Here is a 22434-nt window from a genome sequence, read left to right as displayed (position 1 = left end):
ATTTAATTGAGGCTTTTTTTTCTTTTTGCACAGAAAGTTTTATTACCATGAAGATAAATAGTATGTATAAATTCTAAAAATTATTTTTAAATGAAATATTCTGTTGGATTCCATTACATAGCATGCAAAAGATTGATGTCACATTTCAGAACATTTTTTTCTTTCCTTTGACAATTTAACAGCACAGCTTCAATTCAGATGATACATTCTGCAGAACTGACACACGCTATACTAACCGTGTAGAAGAAATATGCCTGGAGGGCAATCTAATCATCTCTGGAAAGCTTCCAACACTTTTATCTTGAAATGTTTAAATATGTGCTTACGATATTGACACCACTCCTCAAAAAAGTGTAAGCTTCCAAAAAACATGAAGCTTTCTTCTGCTCTAGCCACAAATTCTGATACTTCATTCTGAATATTCTGTGAGCTCCATATTATGTTGAGGTTGCTATTAAGAAAAGACAAGCTCTCCTCATTCTGAATGTCCAGAATCTAAAATTCCAGCTGAAATGTAGCCAGGTGGCAATTTCCTAATAATTTGTAGAGTTCTTTGTAGAACTTTCATTGAAATCTCTTCTGTCATCTCAGTGCTTAAGGTCTCTATTTTCTTGGAGTAATTTCTTATATTGATGCCAGTAAGTGTATTTAGAAATGAAGTTCTGATTCCTGGGGTGGGTAGAGTGCATGCTTGGCATCCACAAGGCCCTGGGTTCAATCCCCAGTGCCTCTGTTAAGGGGAAAATAATAATAACAATAAATAAAACCATCAAAAAAAGGGGAACTTCTATTAAAAAAAAAAAAGAAGACTCTGATTCTTAATGTCCAAGCTGATTTCTCAGATCTTTTGAAGATTCCCATCCTTCAGAATCTGATTGGTGTATTTCTTGAAACAATTTTCAGGCTCTGGAGGTCTCTTCCCAGGGCGCCGGCAGCTCCTTGCACAACTGGCTCACGGCTGCCACCTCAGCTTCCAAGGTGCAGCCCTTGGGCATTCATGCGGCAGCACTGACTGGTACCTGGCCCCCCTGGGGTCACCTGTCACTTCTCGACAGCCATGTGTGCCTCACCCAATACAAGGAGCCTGCACAGCTTCTAGCCAGTGCAGATCTCCTGAGCTTGGCAGGTAGATGGAAGAGAGGGACACTCTGCACCCCACTACGTAGAACCCCATGTCCACAATATCACAATTATGTCCCTGTGCGCATTGCCAGTAGGTGTCTGTAAGCAGCCCCTGCACTGTAGGGAGGTGGTTCATTCACTCATGCTGTTCCAGCCATTCTGGCCTCCCTTGAATCCTAGGAGATTGGTCTCCACAATTTATGCAAATGATTCTTCTCAATTTGTGTGTGTATATGGTCTTTTTTCCCCCTGAATTCTAGTTACCTGAGTGTTAGTAGTTTTACTTTTCTTATCCGTATCTTGTAGCTTTATTTTATATTTTCTGGGTTGTTTTTTATTTTATTTATTTATTTATTTATTTTTTTATGAAAGAGCTCTTCAATGTGCTTTTCCAATTTTCTAACTCAAGTTTCAGCCATCTATATTTTTTCACACTGGCACAGTGATGCCCTCAATACTTGCTGGGTTGAAATAAGGAGGTCAGGAGGGGTGTGGGGAAGGGAGCAGAGGAACACTCAACATTTTTAGGCACCTGTTTATTCTAAGCTGGGCACTTCACCAGTGCTTTATCATTAATCTTCAAAGAGTCCTTCAAGATGATTATTGTTAACCTAAGAGGCTGCCGTGTTAGAATCCCAGAGCATGGTGTCTCCAGAGCTACGTGAGTTCCACCGTGACTTCTGCACTGGCCAGCAAGTCTCCTGTCTTCTCATGCATGCCCTGTGCTCCTCGGCTGGGCTTCCCTGAGGCTGGATTAGGCTGAGTCCTGCAGGACACGACTCTGAGTTCAGCCAGCCCCTTAGGAGGGGCCATCACAGAGGCACCACCAAGGTGGACTATCCCTACGGTCAGTGTGTGAATTGGGGAAGGGTCTACCTGTTGCTGGACTGCAGCCTGCCAGGACTTTCCTCTTTCCCACCGAGCAAAGACCATTTGGAGCAGCCAGCACTTGTGAAGTGGAATATACCTCTGGATCTTGGACCACGCCCACCTTTCCTGAGGGGACACTGTGAGGGCCATCTCAGAATGTCCTGGAGTCTGCTCCTCACTCACAGGCCGGCCTAAAGAGTCAAGGCAGCCACGTGTAAGGTAAGGTTGAAGATGGTCATGATGATGCTATCTGTCTTCTCTGCTCCATAGAGCTGCCTGGTGTCCCATCTGTAACCCGTAAACCTCTTTGTACACATAAAAGGCTAATTTATCAGCACTGTAATAAAAATACGCAGCATACAGCCTTGCACTTTAGCTGTGTAGCTTTGGGCAGCTCACTTTCAGTGTTTTGCGCTTCAGTTCCCCGACATGTAAGATGCAGATGGTGATAATGCACTGCCTCTGATTCATACGGGACTATGAGGCTGTGTTCTGACGCCACCTACCATTCACTGGCTGGAGGTAACAAGAGTTGCCTACAGCAGGATACAAAGGGTTGAGGCTCATTCCTGTAGGTATCTGGGTGTATGTGGGTGGTACATTAAGAATGTGTCTGTCCACAGAAAACAAATTTATGGTTACCAAAGGGGAAAGGGGAGGGATAAATTAGGAGTTTGGGATTAGCAGATATATACTACTATACATAAAATAGATAAACAACAAGGTCCTGCTATACAGCACAGGGAACTATATTCAATATCTTGTTAATAACCTATAATGGAAAAGAATACAAAAAAAGAAGAAAAAGTTATGTAACTGTCTAGGAAAGGCTGAAAAATGATTCCAGATGAAGGGAAACTCAAGAGACATGACAATTAACTGAAATATATGATCCTAAATTGGATTCTGGATTGAGGAGGGGTGGGAAATGCTATGAAGGACAGTTTGGGGACAAGTGGTGAAATTGGAATTTGGAGTGTATATGAGGTAACGTAAGTATTAAAAGAGATAACAGAGAAACACTTAGAACTGTGCTTGTGTATAGAAAGCACAATTCATATTCCGGTTTTTGCCTGCAAGGGTGTCATTGTCTGCATCTGCTTCATACACTGCTGCATCTCCAAGCCTGGAACAGCCCCTGGCACATAGCATGTACTTAATTAATGTTTGTTGGATGAATAAATGAACTGACACCTGAAACAAGACAGAGTTAAGAACTAGGGTGAGGTATCGGGGCCGTTGGTCCTCACACACAGAGACGGAGGTTATCCACTCTAGTTTCCAGACGTTGTTCGTCACCTCGGTGACCCTGGCCTGCAGAGCATTCTGAGATCGATTCGGTTGTTCCAGGCACCTGGTTCACACAACCAAAAAGGCATCTGACAGCTCCCCAAATCAAATTCATGTGCGATTTACTAATTTGCGATTGCCTAATGTCCCTTCTACTTCTGTTCCTCGCTGCTTTGCCTGGCAAGGAAGGGAGGGAGGTGGATTTTGCTGCATCCTCTCTCTGCCCCTCAGGGGACCCACACAGGTGCTCATTGGCTGAGTCCAAGCCTCAACCCAGTGCGAATCTTCTAGGAGGAAGGAGGTTCAGATGGCAAACCTCAGATGGACATCGTGCTACAGAGAGGTCTCCAGGGGCTGGTGAGGCACCGACAGGCAGCACCCCTTCTCCCAGTGCTGGCTGGCCACCCCGAGTTGTTCAGGTCAGCCTGGATGCCAGCCCCACCCATCACAGCGAGTACCCGCGTGGCTTACAGATGCCGGGCAGCTGTGAGTGTGGTCCGAGGGTCCCAGACTGAGAGAGTTGGAAGGGACTCTAGACATCACCTAGTCTTCTGTTCTCCTCTGACAGATGAGAAAACTGAAGCCAGGAGATACAAGCAGCTTTCCCAAGGCCACAGCAGCTAGCTGGTAGAACAGAGCCTTAGAGCCAGGACTCATGATTCTTAGAAGATGCTTATTCCACTTGGCCATTTCATCCTACATTGATGGGTGGGTCCTCAAACTGGGGGCTTAGAGATAACATCTGGAGGCCCCTCTGGTCTTACTGACCCTGCTGAACATTTCCCATATGGGAAAGTGGGGTTGCTGATCCCCAGAGTGAGCAGAATGAGGGAGAGAATCCGATTAGGGGCAACTCAAAGGAAAGTAGCAATTACATTTTAATGAGGCATTTTCTGGACCAAAAAAAAAAAAAAAAAAGGAAGGCATAATTAAAAATGAATTATGTGCAAATTAAGTGCTGAAAAGTAGCATCAATCAGATGTCACCCTTCTCATAGTTTCATAAGATGGGTAAATTCATTACAAAAATATTTGAGTCCATGCTTGGTGTCCTATGATCAGCACTAGAAAAGGATTCTTTGGGATGAAACTAGAGAAGGGGAGACTTTTCCTGTTGGATTCAGATGAAGCTAACATCTCGGAGTGCTTGTTCTGGGCCAGGTTCTGAGCCAGGTACATTCCTGTATCATGAGCTCAGGCAATCCCCACAGCAACCTACAGGGAAGGTGGTGGTATTCTCATTTTACAGATTTAAAAATGGATGCTCAGAGCAGTTAAGGGACAAGTAGCATCATGTACAGTGTATTAATGGGAAGAAGTTATGGAGACTGAATTCAAACGCCACTCTATCCTCTACCAGCTGGCAAAATAACTCCCTGCAGGAGGGCAGTAAGGATTAAGGGCCATTCCTGGGTGTTAGACTTTCCCCCGCTTCAGAGCCCATGTGTCCACAAACAGGAATCTCTGTTTTCTCCATCTGTGTAGGTAAGGAAGAGCATATACAGGGAACCGTGAGTAAGCCGATAAATCAGCCAAAAAGCAGAGCAGGAAGGACCGACTGGCACCGGTGAATACGAACAATAACCAGGCAGAAGGTACAAGAAGATGTTGCCGTATGATGAATTATCCAAAATTCCTGGGAGGAGGACTGGCCACCTAGACTGGTCCTCTCCTCTGTCTGCCAGAAAAGGGGGTCTCTGGCTGAGCTTCCAGGTGTAATGGGACAGTAAGGAGTCGCAATAAACCAGAGAGTCAACTGTCTTGGGAGAAGAGCCTGGAGGACTTGGAGGAGCAGGAGAGGGAAAAGGCCAGGAAAAGACCGGGTCTTTGAATTGTTCACCAGCCAGGGTTCTAACGTTATCGAGGCTCCAAGCTCCCATGTGCAAGTAGAAATCCTTCTAAAGTGCACATCTGACCATTTCATTCCTCTGCTTGTAACCCTTCTGGATAAATCTCAAATTCTTCAGCATGACAGCTCAGGTCCCAGTCTTTCCTTCTGATCGCCTTCTTTGCCCCCCTTCCCTACTACTAAACGCTTCTACTTGTATAGTTCTGGGAACCTGACATGCTCTCTCCCATCTCTGGGCATCTGTGCACACTCTGCCTGGTGAGAACCGGCCCATCTAGTAAATACACACAGGAACAAATGAGTCACATTGGAATGGGACCAGGCAGAGTCTGCTACCTCTTTTGGACTTTTCAGGTCTCAAGTAGCCACCTGCATTCTGATACGAAGGATTATTCCCTCCCCAGTGCCAGCTGGAGCCTCCTTGTGGTGGGGCTGTGTAACGAACTCGTGGAGAAGACTGTGGATGGGACGTGGACATGACTTCCAGGGTGAAGGTGCTCTATGCAGCTCCTTAAAGAGGCAGATTTTGCTAGGATTGCTAAAGCTGTCCCTGGTAAGTTCGCACCCCTAACTCAGGAGAGCTTAACCGGGGCTGTGGCGGGTCTCTGGATGATGATGCAGAGTTGTTGGCAAATCTGTGCTTATGTGTGTGCACTCTCCTCCAGGAGCTCTGGGCCCAGCCCCGGGCGGCTAGCATTATCCTGAGAGTCAGGTATGAGGCAATCTGGACATTGTGACCTAGACTCACGATATTCAGCCAGAAAAGGAACATGGAGGCCACCTTGTTCAACCCGCTCATTTTACAGGTGAGAAAACTGAGGCCTGGAGAGGTGACAAAGTGAGTGTTTGGCAGATCCTGGACTACAATCAGGAATTCCTGACTCCTGGGTCAGCCCCTCTCTCCACCCCTGTCTGCAGTCTTCACCCCTGCTTGGCCTCTCCTTCCACCTGCCAGCCCCACCATCTTCTGTAGACCAGACAGGTGGAGTGTGAGTGAGGAATTGGGAAGGGGCAGTGCCTGAGATTAAGGATCAGTGCCCTCACCCGTGGTAAACCCAAGGCTGGTCGCCAATGGGCAACAGTCCGGTACCTCACTGACCTCTGAGGCCAGGAGCCACAACCTGCTGGGGACTGGACTTGTGCGCCCTCTAGTGGTCAGTTTGAGCTGAGATCGTGAATGGGAGAAGGACATTGGATGGAAAACGAAGGTAAATGAGTCCTGCATCGGAGAGACAGGAGGAGCCAGCCAAAAGTCTTCTAATATTATATACCGAAGCTGTCATTCAAAATTCTGCTTTGAAATTCTTGGCAAAATTCAGGTGTTTGATGAGTATTTGGATTTTATGTATTGGAAGCTTTACCCCTGACCTCTAAATAGGGCCTCTAAACTCTCTGCATTTCCCTTGGAGGTCATACTGTATAGATGATCTCACTTAAATCTCAGACCTCTGGGATTGAGAGGGGACATATCTACTTATTTTACAGAAAGGATTTTTGCCTACTTATTCCTCAATCTGCCACGGTCAGATTAGTATTTGTGATTCAGTTGATAGGAACAAGGGAACCCTGAATTCACGGCTTACTCCTCTTCACTGTCCCTCCCACTACGGATCCCACCCCCTTATTGGAAACTGCTCTTCCCCTTCAGAGGTTTATGGGGCAATTCCGGGCGGCACAGATAGGAAGCTGAGGGCAGTGGGTTTTCCTGAGGACCTCCTCCAGACAGGTGCTTTCTGCCCTGGAGACCTGCCCCGCCCTGCCCCGCCCCGAGGTCTTTCTCACCGACTCAGTTCTTGTCTCTAGCCCAAAAGGCAGAAGATGCCTGTCTCTTTCTCCAGATCGCAGAGATGGAGAGACTTGGCTTTGAGTATGTCATCTGCCACAACGACTCGGGGAAGAAGTGCATCTGCTTGTTCCAACCTGGGCCCCTCCTGGACGGGCTGCCTGGCTGAGGCATGGAGGACCATCCTAGCCGGCGGCTCAAATGGGCTTTTTCTTGATCAAAGAGCCAGGGGGATGAGAGGGTGAGAGGCCAGCTGGCAGGTCCATGGCTGCCTTCAGCAGGTTCTCGGTTACTGCAGCCCAGAGGAGCATAACCCTTATTCTCCACCCACATGAGGTGTGGCCTCACCTTGTTAGGGACCAATCCTGCGTCTCCTAAATGGCAGGGGGGTAAGCAGTGAACATTAGAAATGAAAGGGGGGAAAAACCATTCTTGTGCAGTGGCTAGTATATGCTAGACCCCATATGTGGAGCTTCAGCTGTGTTAATTTAATGCTCACAAAAATTCTTAGGAGGTTTTCCTTGATCCTGTCTTATAGGTGAAGAAATAGATGCCCCAAGTGGTCCCGTGACTGAGGTCGCATGGCTGGGAATGTGGGATGTAGAGTTAGGTCTCTGCCTGCAAACCCATGCTGTTTTCACTGCACTATTCTAGTTCCACCTGAGACCAACCCAGGAGGGAACACAAGATTCACCAGAATTTGTGGTTGGGGCTGGTGGGGGGAAAAGGGGTTCTTCTGCTACTTTTATTTTATTCTCTTCTAAGCAGATGCAACTCACTTCAGACAGCACTGCTCGTCTCCCCTGTATTTGTTTGGCTCTTACTTCTCTGCTCTACCCTGAGCAATATAAGAGTCTGGTCCTGGATTGCAGGGAAGCCTCCAGCCTTTTACTCAGTGGAACCTGGCCCTGCGGAGCAGAATCCTGGGTGACTCTTTCTTTCCCTTTCTTCCCTCGTCTGGCCCTGCGGGATTACCCAGGGTGGTGCTCTGGGGACCTGGAGAGACACCATGGTGTACAACAGTGCCAATGCATTCTTTACAGGGACCACGACCCTCACCTTCAGGAGGTCTGTTTCCTTGCCTGTGTGTGTGTGTGTGTGTGTGTGTGTGTGTGTGTGTGTGTATAACACATATAAAAGATTATATTAATATATTAATCAATATAGTGATTATATGTAATATTAATATATTAACATACATATATAGAGAGATTTATTTCAAGGAATTGGCTTATGCAGTTGTGAGGACAGCCCAAAGTCTATAGGGTGGGCCATCAGGCTGGAAACTCTTGGGCAGGAACTGAAGCTGCAGTCTTGAGGCAAAATTTCTTCTTCTTCAGGGAAGCCTCAGTCTTATTCTTAAGGACTTTCGACTGTTTAGATTAGGCCAAACCAGATTATTTAAAATACTCTCCTTTACTTAAAGAGAACTGACATATGTGTGTGTTTAAATGATCACTATGCTGTACACCAGAAATTAACACAACACTGCAAATTGACTCTACTTCAATGAAGTGAATGGATTGTAGATGATAACCATATCTACACAACACCTTTTCAGCAACTCCTAGATTCATGTTCATTGAATAGCTGGGGATTACAGCCAGGTCAAACAGACACATGAAACTCACCGTCACCAGAGGAATATTTGTTTACACGGAGAGCCATTCTGCCACAGATGAACGAAACCTTCCACAGGTGGGGAGAGCTATTTGATATCAGGCAAAGCATAAGTGGGTCCTGCTCACCAGTGAGGGCAAGTCAAACCCATCCGGAGCCGGGAGAACCATGGGCTTATGTTTATGAACTTTTAGCCCAGATGTAGTGTATGTTTCCTCACTGGAAAGATGGCAGGAAAACAAGAGGAGCTTGGTCTTCCTAGAGGGTGGGAAGGTGGTTTGTCCTGATGCTGGTGGAGTGGCTCCTGGCTTCCATATGATGATAAAACACTAAATGCCACATAGCCTGGACTTGCTTATGGTCTCTTTCTTCCACAGCCCCTGATGCCTCGGCTCTTGGAGTGGAATCCCAGGGCCCCCACGCTGACAGTCTTCCCCCCACGGAGGCGTCCACCAGCTTCTCGGAGACCAGCCTACCAGCCCATTCATTCCCCTGATGCTCTCTCCCAGCCGGCTCCTCTGCTCAGTGGTGAGGCTGGAGGCCAAGGTCACTGGCATGGAAGGAGAAAAGGTATTTCTTGCTTGCAAAGCCCACAGCTGCAACAGCACCATCCTCTTTGCCGAAGCTTCTGGTGACGCCACTAGACTGTGTGTTTTCCTGCCGTTTGTGCCCACATTTGTGACGAGGCACAGAGGGTGACTTCTCCCGCTGCTGCGCTGAGGGCGGTGCCTGCCCTGGGAGACTCTTACGGCTGCGTGTTTGGGGCGAGAGGATTAAAACGGAGAGGAGCCTCTACCGTTATAGGATAGAGGCCATGATAACACACCCATTCTCCTGTCTGGGGGGCCACCTGGCATGAAGAGGCTCATGAAGATGGAGGGGTGGGGGTTGTGGCAGTGGAGGGGGCAGGTATCTCCCCTCCTGACCCCCTACTGGCTTCCAAAAGGCAAAGGTGGGCTCATTGCTTTGACAACAACAGAGGGAATTTAGATATTTCCAGAAGCAGCTCGGGCTCCACGCAGACAGGAAAGGTCTCCCTGAATTGGTTTTCCTGGAAGCATGGGGGGCCGTTCACCGGCGTGCTCCTCAGTCTCCCACCATCTTCTTCCAAATGTAGTGACACAGGTGCCCGGCACTGTCCTCCGGCCCCGGACGGCTTGAGCCCAGAGCCTCCTTTGGAGCCCAGGTTCTGTCTCTCCCATTCATCTCCAGCATCCAGCGTTTACGCCGCCAGCCCTCTCCTTCTCAGATGGTGGAAAGCCCAAGATGTCAAAGCCTGTTGTGAGTAAAGCTTTAAGAGGGGTCATGTATCTAAATTGATGTATGTGAACCTCCTCCTGGATAGAGATTGTCTGCAGTCACTGGGATGGGGACATATCATGTAATGTTCACACCCACGTCAGAAAAGAGAAAAAGGGCCAGAGTGGGTTTGAGGGACCCAATGTGTGACTGCAGGAGTAAGGTCGTAGAAGCAAAATCACCTTCCACCAACTGCAAACAAGTCAGGGAAGCCTTGCCCGATATTAATGACCTTGTTTGGAACTGAAGTCACACACAGTGTTTTCACCGGATAGTTTTCTTTTATTTTTAAACTCACTCCTCCAAGTTCTGCCATTCAGTAAGTCCTGCTCCAAAACCCTCACTCATCGCTGATGGGTAATGCTCCTTTCATGTGATCTTATTTATCTCTGCATCCCCACGGACATAGAGAGGACTGAGGGGATGGGGGCACTCTGGACTCCAGGGTTGTGACTGTGCAGGAACAGACACAGAGGAGGAAAACCTGGCAGACACCAACTGCCTTTGAAAGCCAGTCCATTTCTTCTGAGCCTGGAGTCAAGCCAACATACCTGCCAAGGGTGGGGCAGTGGGCAGCAGGCTGTCACACTGGGTCCCATCTCTGCCCTCACCCTCAGGGTGGCCAAGAACAGCGTCTAAAATACACCAAGCCATTATTTCTCATAAGTAGGGATTCTTGCCCTATGGGGAAAGAAAAGTAGGTCTTCCTTTAAAAAGAAGTTTCAGCTTAGTTCAACATTGCACAAAGGCAGTGAGCCCTGCAGCTTAGAATAGGGGGTAGCAAAGTATACAACACTCACCAGGTAGGTTTGTATATATATTCTTAATGTTTATGCTTTGCTTAATCCTCGCTGGCAATAAAGAGTCTACTTTCTTGCCTGTTCCTTGTGCCTCAGTAGCACAGGAATTTAAGCCTTAAAAAAACAGCATCTTGCTCCTTAAATCATCAGTTTCTTTCCTGACCTAGATTTCCTGGGTGGTGGGAAAAGTGAAGGCTGTGACTATGAAAAGTCTGGACCTGATTCTGCAGATAACCAGGGCCACTGAAGGTGTGTGCCTGCCTTTTCCAACAAGAGTGTCAGGATCCCAGCAGGAATAGTGTTCCATGGATCAGCCAGACAGAAGTAACGAGGCGTTGGGAGACCAGAAAGTTTATTGACAGAGTCCAGATGAGAGATAAAACCATAAACTTAACCATCTAAACCAGTGCTGTCCAATAGAAAAGCAGTTTGAGTTGCTAGTGTACTTAAATGTTCTAGCAGCCATATTAAAAATGTAAAAGAAGTACAGTTAATTTTAATAATTACTTCTCCAAAACACATTTCAACATGGTATAATGTAAAAATGATTCTTGAGATTATTTTTACTTTATTGCTATGTCTGAGAAATCTGGTATGTGGATAACTTACAGCATATTTCCGACGCGAAATTCTCAGCTTTTAAAGGGAATTGTGGGTCTTGCCACAATAATAAGAGTCGTGTTTACCGGAAAAATATTTCACACTGCTTCGGTTTTTAATACAAATTAGTTCAAATTAAATAGAGTTTAAAAGTCTGGTCTTCAGTCACACTAGCCACGTTTCAAGTGCACACTGGCCACATTTCAAGTGCTCAGTTGCCACAGTTGGCTACTGGTTACCGTATTGTGCAGAGCAAGTCTCGACTGTAACTGTGCAAACGTGGCACTCAGAAGCGTAAATCCGTGCAGATGCCCCATTAAGCTCCGGGCGCCGGGCGGCGGCGGATCCTGCAGTTCCGGATGTCTTCACGAGGTGGCACTAAGGAGCACAACTCTCAGCAGCTCGCGACCAGCGTCCACCCCGGAAGCTAAATCCCGCCGTTCTATCTAGTTCCTCCGGCTTTCTCCACCCACGGATGCACCCTGCCTAATAGTCTTAAGTCCTGAAACCTGCGATCGGTCAGAATGGGCCGGGCAGCGGAGCCGCGGAGTCTGCGGAGCGAGTGAAGAGCGGCGCCCCGAGCCACGCACGGGCGGTGGGCGCGCAGGACCCGACCCCCTCGACCCGCGCAGACCGCAGAAAGCACCCCCGCCTTAGAACGCGTCGCCCGGCTACCGCCATCGCCAGGGCCGGGTCTGAGCTCCCACCGACAGCACCCCGAGCTCAGTGCATCCGCAGGCCTCCCCTCCAATGATTCAGAAGTCACGCCCGGCGCTGCTGCAGTCTCAAGATGTCGGAGACAGGGTGGAAACGCTTATGGTAAACTGCAGGGAAGGGAAGGCAGGGGTTCCGGGACCGCAGGCTCGGGCAGGGAAATTCGGAAGGTTGCCGAGGGTCAGCGTCCCTAGAGGAACCTTTTCTGTGTCCCGGGTGTGCACATAAACGGTTGGGGACGTGGCGGCAGAGCTGGAGTTTGACTAAAGGAACTGAAAGGGGGGAGGGAGGAAGGAGAGGAGCTCCAACCCAGTCCTTGGGATAGGCAAGCAAAGGTCTCGCTTTTGCTTTGGTATCTGCGTAGAGATAGGCACAGTTGCCGGGACCTTGGGGGAATGTGCCCGCTTGGCCTGGAACGAGGTGCTAACGCTCCGGGACGTTGCTTTGAGTTGGATGCCTAGAATGACCGGTGGGAGAACGCTGGGTAGATATTTGGACCATTGCAAGACCGGGTGATAGTGCAAAGCCTGGGAAGCGGTTAGTGCTCGAGCGACGTGTGTTGGGGACAGCTCAGCGCCCGCGGGCAGGACGAGAATTTCCTGAGTGTCCACATTCTCCCCATCTGCCGGGAATCCGGGCGGTTGGTCTGCACCGCGGGGCCACGCCCCTCCCGCGTCTGGATTGGCTGCCGTGGTCGCGCTGCGGGGCTGCTATTGGTGGAGGCGGAGGCGGGGCTGGGCAGGCGGTCCCGGAGGATGGTCCCGCTGAGTCGCTGCTAGCGGTGGGTGGGAATGCGGCTTGGCCTTAGGCAGGGAGGACCAGTTGGCATCAGCTACTTTTCTCCCTGAGGTCAAGGTTACCGTCCAGTTGCGCCAGGGGCTGGGGAAGAATGGGATGTGTTTTGTTTTGTCTTTGTTTTTGCTTAACAGGTCTCAGCGGCCACTCTACGTTTGCATCTTTGAATGTGTCCTTCAGCTGGGTCTTCCAGCTCAGGCCTCTAGATTGATTTGAATTGGATTTAGGATTTAGATTTTTAAAAAGGAGTAGTAGTTGCCTGTGGAGCATGTTTGCTAACTATATAAATGCTACTTATTGCCTATATGTATCTGTATTATTTGGTTGTTTTTGCCCTTCCTACTCCTCAAAACAACAACAACAACAACTACAAAAAAAACAAAACAACTGTATTAACTGGTTTCATTTACCTTGAATAACTTTGGGCTGCTTAGGAAAAAAAAAAGCAAACATGCCTTTAAAGAATGTGCCATCCACCACTGACAATATCTTAAGACTATTCAAAATGAAAGTGTAAATTCTGTTTGTTTTTTTTTTTAACAATTATGTTGCTTTTTTTTTTTTTTAAACTGTTAGAGGTTAATCTCTACTGCTGGTATATATTTAGCATCTGCTCTATGCTGATAGACCTGGAAAATTACAAAGTTTAAAGAGTTATGGGCTATATTCATGTATTCCACAAATATCTGTTGAGCCAATAATGTGTCCAAGCAAGGTGTTGTGAAAATAAAAACATAAAGAAGATAGTTCCTGCACTGGGAAAGGGTGTATTGTGTGAGTATTGCAGTGCGAGTGGGTGCTTAAAACAAGTTCCATACAATACCCGTGAGAGCCCTGGGGAAGCAGCAAAGAGAACTGCTTAGAAGCTATAACTGCAGATCATTCCTACAGCTTCACTGGAGCAAAGGCCTGGAGGGGCTGGGGGGAGATGGCCCTGTCCAGCGATGCTTAGGGGCATGCAGGTCCCACTAAGCTTTATCCTGTGGAATTGTGCTGGAGGGAGAGCCAAGTGCCAATTTCCTGTTACATGTGTGATTCATTCATTCTTGACTGTTGAGCATCTGTGGAACCTGAGCTGGTGTATCTGGATGTCTCACCCTGTGTTGCTCTGGTAGGGTGGGATGGCACTGCTGAGTCTGGAGACCCCCAAGAAAGCCACCAGGATGGATCAGTGCAGGGCAGGCTCCAGGAAGCAAGAGGGGTCATCAGCAGGAGTTGGTCATGACACAGGAGGTAGACAGAGGAGTCTTATTTGTCTCCCAAATGTCCTGCTGGAATATCTGAGTGTGGACTGAAGAAGGGGCAAGCAAGCCTGTGGAGACCTGCTGACCAAGTTTCCATTTTGGACATTGAGTCTGAGATGCATGCAGGCCATGCAAGGGGAGATGGAGGAGGTGTGGGGATAACAGTCTGGAGAGAGACTGGCCTGGAGGTGTGGGCGTTGCTGGCCCCAGTGTGTAAAGTGTGGTGTGTGGGGGTGGGGGCGCCCTGAGAGGCTGCTGCTATGGGAGATAAGAGAAACAGCAACATCTGTGGGCTGACTCTGTGGGCTGACGAAAAGGAGACTTAGAAGGGCAGCCAGAAGAGGAGAGAGAAACCGAAAAGAGAGGAGAAACAATCACCTGTTTCAGATGCACCAGAGAGGCCAAGTAAGAGAAGACCAAGGATGGGAAAGGGGTCCTGGGATGTGGCGGGTCCTTGGTGAGCACTAGTGGCAGCCTTAGTGGAGGGGCTTTAGCAGGATGGCAAGTTCTGGGGACCTGAGCAGTCACTAATGGAGAGGGCATCAGGCTGGAAGATGCGGGGGTGGGGGCGGGGAGGGCTTTCAAGTTTGTTTCCAGGCAAAGGAGAAGATGCCGATGGAAGTAAGAGGCTGAGTGTGCAGGGAAGAAGAGCTCACTGAAGCTACAAAGTCTAGGATGAGGCTGAGAAACCAAACTCATGGGAATACAGCTTAGCAAAAGGAGCAGGCCGCCTCTCCTTGGGGGAGAGGGAGCTGCTTGCTGACACGCGTGATGAAGTATACTCATTTTGCTTGGCTGCACTTGTTGTCTTAACCATTCTACCCGCTTTGGCGCTTTAAAAGCCGTTTGAACGTGGTTATAAGTGCCAGTATTTTATTATCTGAACTTAGTCAGTCCTTTTAAGGAATTCCAGTTATAATTTGAGACTTGCATTTTTGGTGGAAGGTGAAATAATCTCTTTTCTCTGTGAAACAAATAGCACAGATTACAGACATTTTGGTTCTCGGTAGGTAGTTCCGTGATGTGTTTAACAGGCAACTTCGTATTTATCTTAGTAGCGTTTTAGGACAACAGTATGCCATTTATGAAGAAGTAATAGTGCAGGTGCCATTTAATGAGGATGGAGAAGATCTTTTTGGATGGGCGCCTCTTGGAAAAGAGTGCTTTTCTTTCCTGCATGGAATTTTTAGAGCGCCTTTACACAACCCTTTGACTGAGTCTGGATTCCAGGGCGTGCTGTGAAGCCTCCGGAGAGTGCTTGGGGGAAGTACAATTAGTCTGCGAGGGAGTGCTGCCTTTCTAGATGGTGCTTCTAAATTCACCAGTGTGTGTGTGTGAGACTCTTCTGGCTTAAAGAACAACCAGCCAACCCAGGAGTGGCTGCTGGCCTACGGTGCCCCTGCGATCTGTTGAGGTCCCTGCCAGATGAATGAATGTAAGAGAAGGGAAAGTTTTAAATTAAGGAAATTTATGGGTTTTACAGGATGTGACACATTCTGTTACATGTTGGACCTGCTTAGTTAATGGTTTCACTTCCTCTGTCTTAACTCTTGTAAGTAATCTACAGGTTTACAGCCGAGGGAAACTGAAACCAGCAGTTCAGAGTCAAAACACTGTTCAACTGATTTTGCTCGTGACGATAAGAGGTTGGCCAATAATTTACCATTAGGACAAATGGGGAAGTGTGGTCAGTGGCATGATTTGCAGATGGAAATAGGCATGCTGTTCAGTAGGAGCAATGTTATTAACAGTAAGTTTTTCATTATCAAGAATTATCAAAGCTGTTGTCAGTAAACCAGAGAGATACCTCCTGCAGTCTACCATGTTCTCAACAACATTCCAACACTGTAATTCCCAGCCACAATTACCCCTTCTCTGAAGTGTGAAGATAATCCTGGGGGCCTCCAGGAGATCCTAGAAAGGAACTGCCTGGTCCAGGTGTGCACAAAGGTGGGGCAAAGCTGCTGACACAGCGTTCTCTTGTCCTGCAGTTGCAGCCAGTGATCAAAGCCTTCCTGTGCGGCTCCATCAGTGGGACCTGCTCTACCCTCCTCTTCCAACCTCTGGATCTGCTCAAAACGCGCCTGCAGACTCTCCAGCCCACAGCTCATGGGTAAAGCCTGCTGCTCCTCCAACCCCGCCATTGCATTGAGGACCCTGTTTCAACAACTTCTCTCAGACACAGGAGCATGTTTACTGTGTTGAGTCAGCTTCCATTCTGTTGGATGCTCAAAGAGAAACCCAGGCCAAGCCCACCTCTCATGTGTCTGGTATGTGTATGTATGTGTGTATACATATGTACACAAATACATACACATATGTATGTATCTGTATATATATCTGACATATCTTGTATATCTTATATCTTACGTGTGTATCTGACATATATCTTGTTGATTAAGCGGGGTCCTTCCCTGAGTAACTTCCTGGGATCTGCCTTGGTGACATTTGCATGGTGCTAGCCTGTGACATCATAACTGTGCTGCCTGGCACAAGGAGTGGGTGGGTTTCTGGAAGTAGCCTGAGTGCTGAGTGTCCCTTGTGCGCCCCCTCATTGGACTCAGCACTGTGAGAACATGGGTCAAATGGGAGGTCATCCTGTGGTTTGCAGTGTGAATGGACAGGCAATCATGTATGTGCCACATCATGAACACGCAGGAGCTCAGTAACTCCAAGAAGATTCTTGTAGAGATCCTTAAGTGTTCTAGAAGAGTCCATGCCGAGAAGTCTTTGAGTGGAGCATTCTTTAATGAGGACGTGGTCTAAGTGGTTTCTCCTTCCTTGCCTCTGTTTTGTCTGCTTTCAGATCCAGACGCATTGGGATGTTGGCCGTGCTCTTAAATGTGGTTCGCACGGAGAGTCTGTTGGGCCTTTGGAAAGGGATGGCCCCTGTAAGCTGCCTTTTGGGTCTGATCTTCCACCCCCCAACCCCGCCGATAACCAGCCCACTCACATCCACCTCCTGTAGCAGTGGCCTTCCCGCCCGGCTTGCTTACTGTCGCTGACTTCCACTTGAGGGCTCTGGGAGGTATCACACCGTGTGCCCTGGGCGGGACTTCTCAGTGCAGCAGCAAGTCCTGAGAGCCCCCCTGTCAGCAGATCCTTGCCCTGAACCCCCCCAGGGCCTCCACACCTGCAGTTCTCTGCCCAAAGTCTTCTTCTGGTCTTAAGAACTCACTTTGCTGGAAATGCCAGGGAGTTGATGCTCACGCCAGGCCCACAGCAGCCCTTAACCTGATGTTTAAAACCTTACTTCCCTCCTCAGGTGGAGTGATAACTGAGGTGTGCCCTGCATCGATTTCCAGAGTTTCCCCCAAAGGATTCAGTTGCCCACGGCAGTAACCTGTTAGATAACACACCCCATGTTGGCTGCCTTCTCTCCCACCTCAATTCCCCACTCTCCCATTGTTGCTCCTCCACACCTCAAATCAATTATTTCATGCAAATCCTGGGTCTTCTTTTGGGAAATCCTAGCTCAGACAGTATCTTACGTGTGGGTCTTTGATTCCTTTCCCTCCGACTTTGTCTGCAGTCCATTGTGAGATGTGTCCCTGGCGTGGGAATCTACTTTGGCACCCTCTACTCTTCAAAGCAGTACTTCCTGCGAGGCCACCCACCCACGGCCCTGGAGTCGGTCATCCTAGGGGTGGGCTCTCGCTCAGTTGCAGGGGTCTGCATGTCGCCCATCACTGTGGTCAAGACACGCTTCGAGGTGAGTTTGACAACTTCAGGTCCTCAGGGTGGGCAGACAGAGGCTCTGGGCTCTTGAGTCATGTGGCCACTGATGCCAGCTCCCGATTACAACCTAACATAGAGGCCGATGTGGTCGGAGAACCCATCTGGGTAGTCCGGCCAAGCTACCTAAGAATTGGAGCCCCCAGTGCACTGGTGATGTCCCCGGAGGTGGGCTTGGTTCAGGGCACAAACCCAAGGCTGGTTCTGAGCTTCCTTTGCAGAGCGGGCGGTACGGCTACGAGAGCATCTATGCGGCCCTGCGGAGCATCTATCTCAGCGAGGGGTACCGGGGCCTCTTCAGTGGTCTGACGGCAACACTCCTCCGTGACGCCCCCTTTTCTGGAATCTACCTGATGTTTTACAACCAGACCAAAAACATCGTGCTCCACGAAGGTGGGCTGGAAGGAGGTCACATCCTCACCTCTCTCTGTGCGATAGGAGACTATTTTGTTCCCAGCAGCTCCAGAGCCTGAGCCTAGTTTTAGACACTGAGCTGTATCTGCACTGCGTCAGGCAGGAGGCCCGGTGCTGGGATAGACATGGTCCCTGCCCTTTTGAGTTGATAGTCTATTAAGGCAGAGCACTGTAGTATGTAATTATTGAGTGAGGGAGGGGGTGGAATAAAGCACATTTTGCATAGGCCTTGCGACAACGCTCTCCACATTTGCCTGATCTGAAGGTATCTAGGTCCTACCCAAGGCCTCCTGAGTCAGAAACTCTGGGGTAAGAAGACCTGGGAGACTGTATTTTTCAAGAAGCACTTGCTGTGATTCTTATCAGACAGGTGTGGGAAACGCCTGTGAGTTAGGGGCCGGGGGAAAAATACTATCTTCACTTCCCTTGCTGGGCTCCTGGTTACTGTTTTGAGGCTTCCATTTGGGTGGAGAGAAGGATGCCAAACCTCGGACAGTCTGGCACACTCACCCTACTGGTGACTCATGCTGCACAAGACATGAGCACAATCAACAGGCAGTAAACATCCACCACAGCAGAGCCAGGCGTTGATAGAAACACATCCTTCGTAGAGTGAATCTGCGTTCCAACAAGGTGTCCTTGGACAATGGGAGCCAGGAATTGCAACCAAGGCCATTTAGTTGGGAAAGCCAGAATGCCACCATCGTGGCTGTGGTGCTACGCCGTAGTTGGGGTGCTCTGGGAGATTTGCTGCTTCTCCCCAGGTGCCAGGAGGGGGAACACTGCAGGTCACAGCCTTATTTTGCAGTAGAAAGTTAAGGCAGTCTCAGAGCTTGGATGTACATTTTCAACTTCTCGACCCATCTTTAAAATTAGTATTAGAAATTAGAGTCCTAATTACTATTTAGAAATCATTGTAAACTTACCCCAAAAAGCCACAAGAAAGGTACACATAACCCCATGGCCCTTTATTACTCTTTCTATATTTGTAATTGTTTTTTTCCAAACCGTTTAAGACTAAGTTGCAGACATGATGCCTCTTTGCCCTTAAATACATCAGTTTGTATTTCATAAGAACAGACATTTGCACATAACCATCTTACCAAATTCAGGAAACTTCACATAGATACAATTCTTTAATCTAGAGTCCCATTGATAGTCTTAATTTCTCCAGTTTTCCCAATAATGTACATTGCAGCAATATTTATTTTTTTATTTTAACTTTGGTGTGGGTTACCTGATGTTTTCTAGTGACTAAATTGATTTTACCTTTTTAACAAGAGAAGCACGTAACTAAAATTGTGTCCCTGGTGCCTTATATCAGGAATGACATATGTATGATATTTGTTTGACCCACTGTGGATGATGTCAACTTTTTATCACTTGGATTTCATTTCAGTCTCCACTGAAAATTCAATTGTTTTTTTTCTTTTGTAATTTGTAAGTATCTCTCTGGGGAGACCCTCTCACTTTATATAAATATAAAACCTCCTCTTCTTCCGTATATTTTAGCATCAGTCAATGATTCTTGCCTCAATTATTATGCTGATGGTTGTCAAAAAGTGAATTTTTAGTTCCATTATTCTATTTACATTGATTAATTATACCTTTAAACTTTTAATTCTTAGCCTTGTTTGAATCCAGACCCTTCTAGCTTTTGGGAAGAATTAGTGGGCAACTTGGCATTGGTATTTATCTGATGAATATGAGATTTATTTATAACTGAGTGTTGCCTTTGTCCTTTTTCAGACCAGTTGGGTGCAGTCTTTGTTCCCGTTGTAAATTTCAGCTGTGGGGTATTGGCCGGTATTCTGGCCTCGCTGGTAACTCAACCTGCAGATGTTATAAAGACTCACATGCAGCTCTCCCCAATGAAATTTCGGTGGATTGGCCAGGCAGTGGCCCTCATTTTCAAAGTAAGGCTTTAGGATAAATATTGGTTCATATTGTGGTTAAGGCAGTCTCTCTAAAGGAGTACCTTTACGCATCAGAATCACCCAAGGAGCTTTTAAAAATCCCCATTCCCAGGTCATATCCTGGGCTCATCATATTAGAAGCTCTGGCGGAGGTGAACCCCTGGCATCAGTATTTTAAGTTCCCTAGTGATTCCAGTGTGTTTCCAAGGTTGAGAATCACTGCTAAAAATCCATGATTGTGGGGTTTTTTGTTTGTTCTTTTTTTTTTTTGTGGTGGTGGTGTTTAGGGAGGGAGCCCTACGTTAGGGAGGACAACCTGTGACACTTGTTTAACATGCATGTTGTTGGGCCCTACCCCACACCTACTGAATCAGGTGATCTGGAAGGACTTAGGAACTTAAATCAAGGACGTCGGAGGAAATGTAGTCAGAAAAACAACAAACACATTGTTTTGTTTCTACGACTTTGCTGTAACACAAATAGACAAGGAGTATTGAAGATAAAGTGCAGGAGATGTAAAGCACACTAAGATCCTATTTAAAAGCCACCGAGTTGGCCCTTTGGAAACACGTACTGTTATCAGATATTCTTGTTCAAGGTAAATTTGTCCCCTAGATCTTTAGATTTTTCTGTAGTTCTTTCAATTTTTCTGTGTAGCAGAGGAAACGTGTAGGCATATGCGCCAGGTATCTGTCTTACCCTCGATATAAGCCAGTGTCTGTGAATCTGATCGTATTCCTCCCACTTCTTCGGTGTCTTGCTTTCTTATTCTCTGTACCTAAAATCATGAAGTTTGAAAATATATTCTTCAGTATATGTGAAAGTGGCAAGAATGATAACAACAGGAAGGAGCAATCCAGATCATGAGGTGTTTTGTCTTTAATTCTTACTTAGGGCCACCAGGAACATACAGTGGGTTAAAAAAAAAAAAAAGACTGTCCTTCCAGGCAGCCAAACTGCCAAGAAGGCATTTTTTTCCTTCCACCTGGAGCCAGGGCCCAGGGCTTGGCAAGCAGACCTTGGTCTGGATTTGATATGCCACTTGGGGCTTGGGGCTCCTGGGCACCGTACAAGCTGTGCCACTGGACACTATATAGAAACCCTATATAAGGTTTTCAGCTAAGAAATAGATCCCCCTAGATAGAGCAAGCCTAAAAAGATTTTAAAAGTTTAGCGACTGTGCCTAATTGTCTTTTTGGACCCAGTATTTATAGTCTTGACATGATTTATAAAAGTCTAAAAAGGAAGACATAAAAATGGGGTATCACAGAGAGGGACCCTCACTCGTGCCAGGTGTGTAACTGTATTGCTGCTTTAGTTTCAGAGTCTCTATGTCCATTTTCCTCCTAGGAGTACGGGCTGCGTGGCTTCTTTCAAGGCAGTGTCCCCCGGGCCCTCCGCAGGACTCTGATGGCAGCCATGGCGTGGACCGTCTATGAAGAGATGATGGCCAAGATGGGCCTGAAGTCCTGACCGGGCGAGGACTGGGCGAAGATGGGATTGGCTGCCCTGCCTGGTTTCTGCCAAGGACCTTTTCACCTCACTGTCCTGGAGTGAGATAGAGTCGTATCTGGAGAGCCAGGCAGAGCCGTCACCTTCAGTTCCCCAGCTCAGGTAGAGGATGGGGGGAGCCTGACTCAAGCCTTCTGAATCTCCTAGAAGGGGAGTCACGGATACAGACAGCACACTGGGGAGTTAGGAGAAGGGTTTGCATACCCTGCAAGGTACTTGAAAAGACATTTCCAGAGAGATCTCCGTTGGGGGGCTCCGCTCAGCCACCCACTCACCACGGTGCCTCTTTGGATCTGCTCTTGGGCAAGAATCATAACAGTGGGGAAGCCGTGGGCCGCCTGCTGGGGCCGAGGAGTTCCTGCAGGGAGGCTGGGGCTGGGGAGAGAGGAGTCGCTATCACCAGGCTGAAGGCTGCGTCCGAGGTGATGTTAGGATGAGGAAGAAAAGATGTCACTACTTACTTGGTTCCTAATCAACTTCTCAGAGGCTCTGGAGAAGGGGGACAGTGACTTCCTAGCCTCTCAGTGCCCAGGTAACATGGCTTGATCTCAGCCCCTGCACTGTGTCAATTCCAAGCTGTTCTGGCTTTTCTCTGCAGCTAAAGTTGTGATAAATAAAGCGAAGCACTTTATCATGGAAGAACCTAAATAGTGTCATGCCTCTGTTCTAAAATGACAGTATAGTCAAAGCCAGCTGGCTCTTAACCTGTATAGGTCCTCAAACCTAAAATTTTAAAAAATAGGGTTTATTTTACATATCCTACATTTCACCCATTCCAAATACACAATTCTATGATTTTTTTTGTAACTTTACCGAATGGTGCACCCATCACCATAAATCAGTTTTAGAGAACATTCACTCCCCCAATAAGA

At 47.7% G+C, this 22434-nt stretch overlaps 1 protein-coding gene, 1 long non-coding RNA gene and 1 pseudogene across 3 annotated transcripts in view; 1 reads left to right on the top strand and 2 right to left on the bottom strand.

Moving 5' to 3' along the window:
- Nucleotides 1–265: 265 nt before the first annotated feature.
- Nucleotides 266–995, bottom strand: LOC102516523 (annotated as a pseudogene).
- Nucleotides 996–6003: 5008 nt separating this feature from the next.
- The window catches only part of LOC116657263, a 20303-nt gene continuing 3872 nt past the window's right edge, over nt 6004–22434 (bottom strand). Inside the window, exons 2-3 of the long non-coding RNA XR_004312349.1 lie at nt 17119–17126; nt 6004–6078 (exon numbers count right to left, since the gene is read on the bottom strand). This is a non-coding gene — a long non-coding RNA (uncharacterized LOC116657263). The remainder of the gene's footprint in view (nt 6079–17118; nt 17127–22434) is intronic.
- Nucleotides 11679–22210, top strand: SLC25A38 (solute carrier family 25 member 38). 2 transcript variants are annotated; one of them, XM_006194697.3, is made up of 7 exons: nt 11681–12051; nt 15977–16098; nt 16792–16876; nt 17518–17697; nt 17942–18113; nt 19884–20050; nt 21401–22210. In XM_006194697.3, the coding sequence occupies exons 1-7, from the start codon at nt 11983–11985 to the stop codon at nt 21521–21523; spliced, it is 918 nt and encodes a 305-aa protein (XP_006194759.1). In that variant the 5' UTR covers nt 11681–11982; the 3' UTR covers nt 21524–22210. The 2 variants fall into 2 exon arrangements, with proteins under 2 accessions (XP_032315073.1, XP_006194759.1); XM_032459182.1 differs by lacking the exon at nt 19884–20050 and having other exon boundaries at nt 11679–12051.

Source organism: Camelus ferus, chromosome 17 (genome assembly GCF_009834535.1).
Source record: "Camelus ferus isolate YT-003-E chromosome 17, BCGSAC_Cfer_1.0, whole genome shotgun sequence".
NCBI classification, from domain to species: domain Eukaryota; kingdom Metazoa; phylum Chordata; class Mammalia; order Artiodactyla; family Camelidae; genus Camelus; species Camelus ferus.
The sequence above is the reverse complement of the archived record's forward strand: the minus strand, read 5'-3'. Positions and strand labels throughout refer to the sequence as shown.